This window comes from Antechinus flavipes, chromosome 5, assembly GCF_016432865.1.
Source record: "Antechinus flavipes isolate AdamAnt ecotype Samford, QLD, Australia chromosome 5, AdamAnt_v2, whole genome shotgun sequence".
NCBI classification, from domain to species: domain Eukaryota; kingdom Metazoa; phylum Chordata; class Mammalia; order Dasyuromorphia; family Dasyuridae; genus Antechinus; species Antechinus flavipes.
Window position 1 is genome coordinate 149,340,487 of NC_067402.1, and position 1,604 is coordinate 149,342,090.

At 42.0% G+C, this 1,604-nt stretch overlaps 1 protein-coding gene across 1 annotated transcript; it reads left to right on the forward strand.

Annotated features, from left to right (window-relative positions):
• Positions 1 to 226: 226 nt before the first annotated feature.
• LOC127564258 (nucleoside diphosphate kinase A 1-like) lies at positions 227 to 1,038 on the forward strand. Its single transcript, XM_052000681.1, has one exon. The coding sequence runs from the start codon at positions 398 to 400 to the stop codon at positions 854 to 856; it is 459 nt and encodes a 152-aa protein (XP_051856641.1). The 5' UTR covers positions 227 to 397; the 3' UTR covers positions 857 to 1,038.
• The last annotated feature ends 566 nt before the right edge of the window (positions 1,039 to 1,604 follow it).

The window sequence follows — 1,604 nt, forward strand, 5'->3', positions numbered from 1 at the left end:
TGGAAGAAGATGGACATTTAATGAAACAGAAGAATTCCATTTGTTTCTAAGGAAAAAACCAGGTCTAAACAAAAAATTTGATCTCCAACCATAGAACTCAAGAGAAGCAGAAAAAGGTAAAAGGAACCTTTGAGAATTGTATTTCTGTCATGGATATATATAAAGACCACATGTATAATTTGATTTTACTAATATAACATTAAAAAAAATGGGAAGATTCTTAGGCGAGGCTCAGAAAATGGTGACTTTCCTTGGCAGGCATCGCTAGGGGGGCGGGTAGTAAAGGAAACTGGTTGGTGCTGTTTGGAATGGGCTCCCCGAATCTCTAAACCTTAGCGGAAGCGTTCCGCTCTTGGCTCGCAGGGGACCACGTGGAGTTGGGGCTACTTCCAGGATCATGGCTAACAGCGAACGTACCTTTATTGCCATCAAGCCAGATGGGGTCCAGAGGGGCCTGGTTGGAAAGATTGTTAAGCGCTTCGAACAGAAAGGATTCCGTCTTGTTGGCTTAAAATTCATGCAACCTTCTGAAGACCTTCTCAGAGAGCACTACATTGATCTAAAGGATTGCCCTTTCTATGGAGGCTTGGTGAAGTACATGCATTCTGGGCCTGTGATAGCCATGGTCTGGGAGGGGCTGAATGTGGTGAAGACAGGTCGTATGATGCTAGGAGAGACCAACCCAGCAGATTCCAAACCAGGGACTATCCGTGGGGACTTCTGTATTCAAGTTGGCAGGAATATTATTCATGGCAGTGATTCAGTGGAGAGTGCTGAGAAGGAGATTGGCTTGTGGTTTCATCCTGATGAATTGGTTAATTACAAGAGCTGTACTCAGCAGTGGATCTATGAATGATGTGGGGGAGGCCTGTTGAGTTTTCTCCGCTCCCACAGGCAGGGGACCAGGCTGTGGCTCTGCTTATTTCCAAGGGCTTCCATATGGACTGTGGAGACTTCTGTGTTTGTCATTAACTTTAGCTGCACAGTGTTTACATCCTTCTGGTTATATTAAAAAGTTATTGGAGCTAAAAAAAAAAATGGGAAGTAGAAATGGAAAGGGGATAGTGTCAGAAAAAGGGGAAAGAGGAGATAAAAAGAGGGAAACTACATCCCACAATGAGGCAAAGGAAACCTATCATATCTGAGGGAACTTAGAAAGGGGGAGAAACATTGTGTGAATCTTACTCTCATCAGAGTTGGCTCAAAGAGGAAATAATTGACATATTTGTTTTACAGAGAATCTCTCACCTCATTAAAAAGTGGGAAAGGAAAAGGGAAAAGAGAAAAGAGTAATAATGGAAGGGTACAAGAAAGGGGAAGGAATTCAAAGGGAGAAAGGTAGCCCTACAAGCTTAAAAAAAATGAGTAAAAAAACCAAAAGAATGATTGATAGCTTCTATACAAAAAGAATGCAGCTTTTCAACCCCAAGGAGACTAATAGCAGACAGTCTCCAGACAATTGTTGGTCCCCAACACAAAAGGCTCTCCTAGAAGAGACTATTAAAAACCTTCAAAGAGAACTAGAAGAAAAATGGGGAAAGGAAAGAGAAGCTATGCAAGAAAACAATAGCTTCCTGAAATGTGAATTGGAAAAGGTAAAAAAC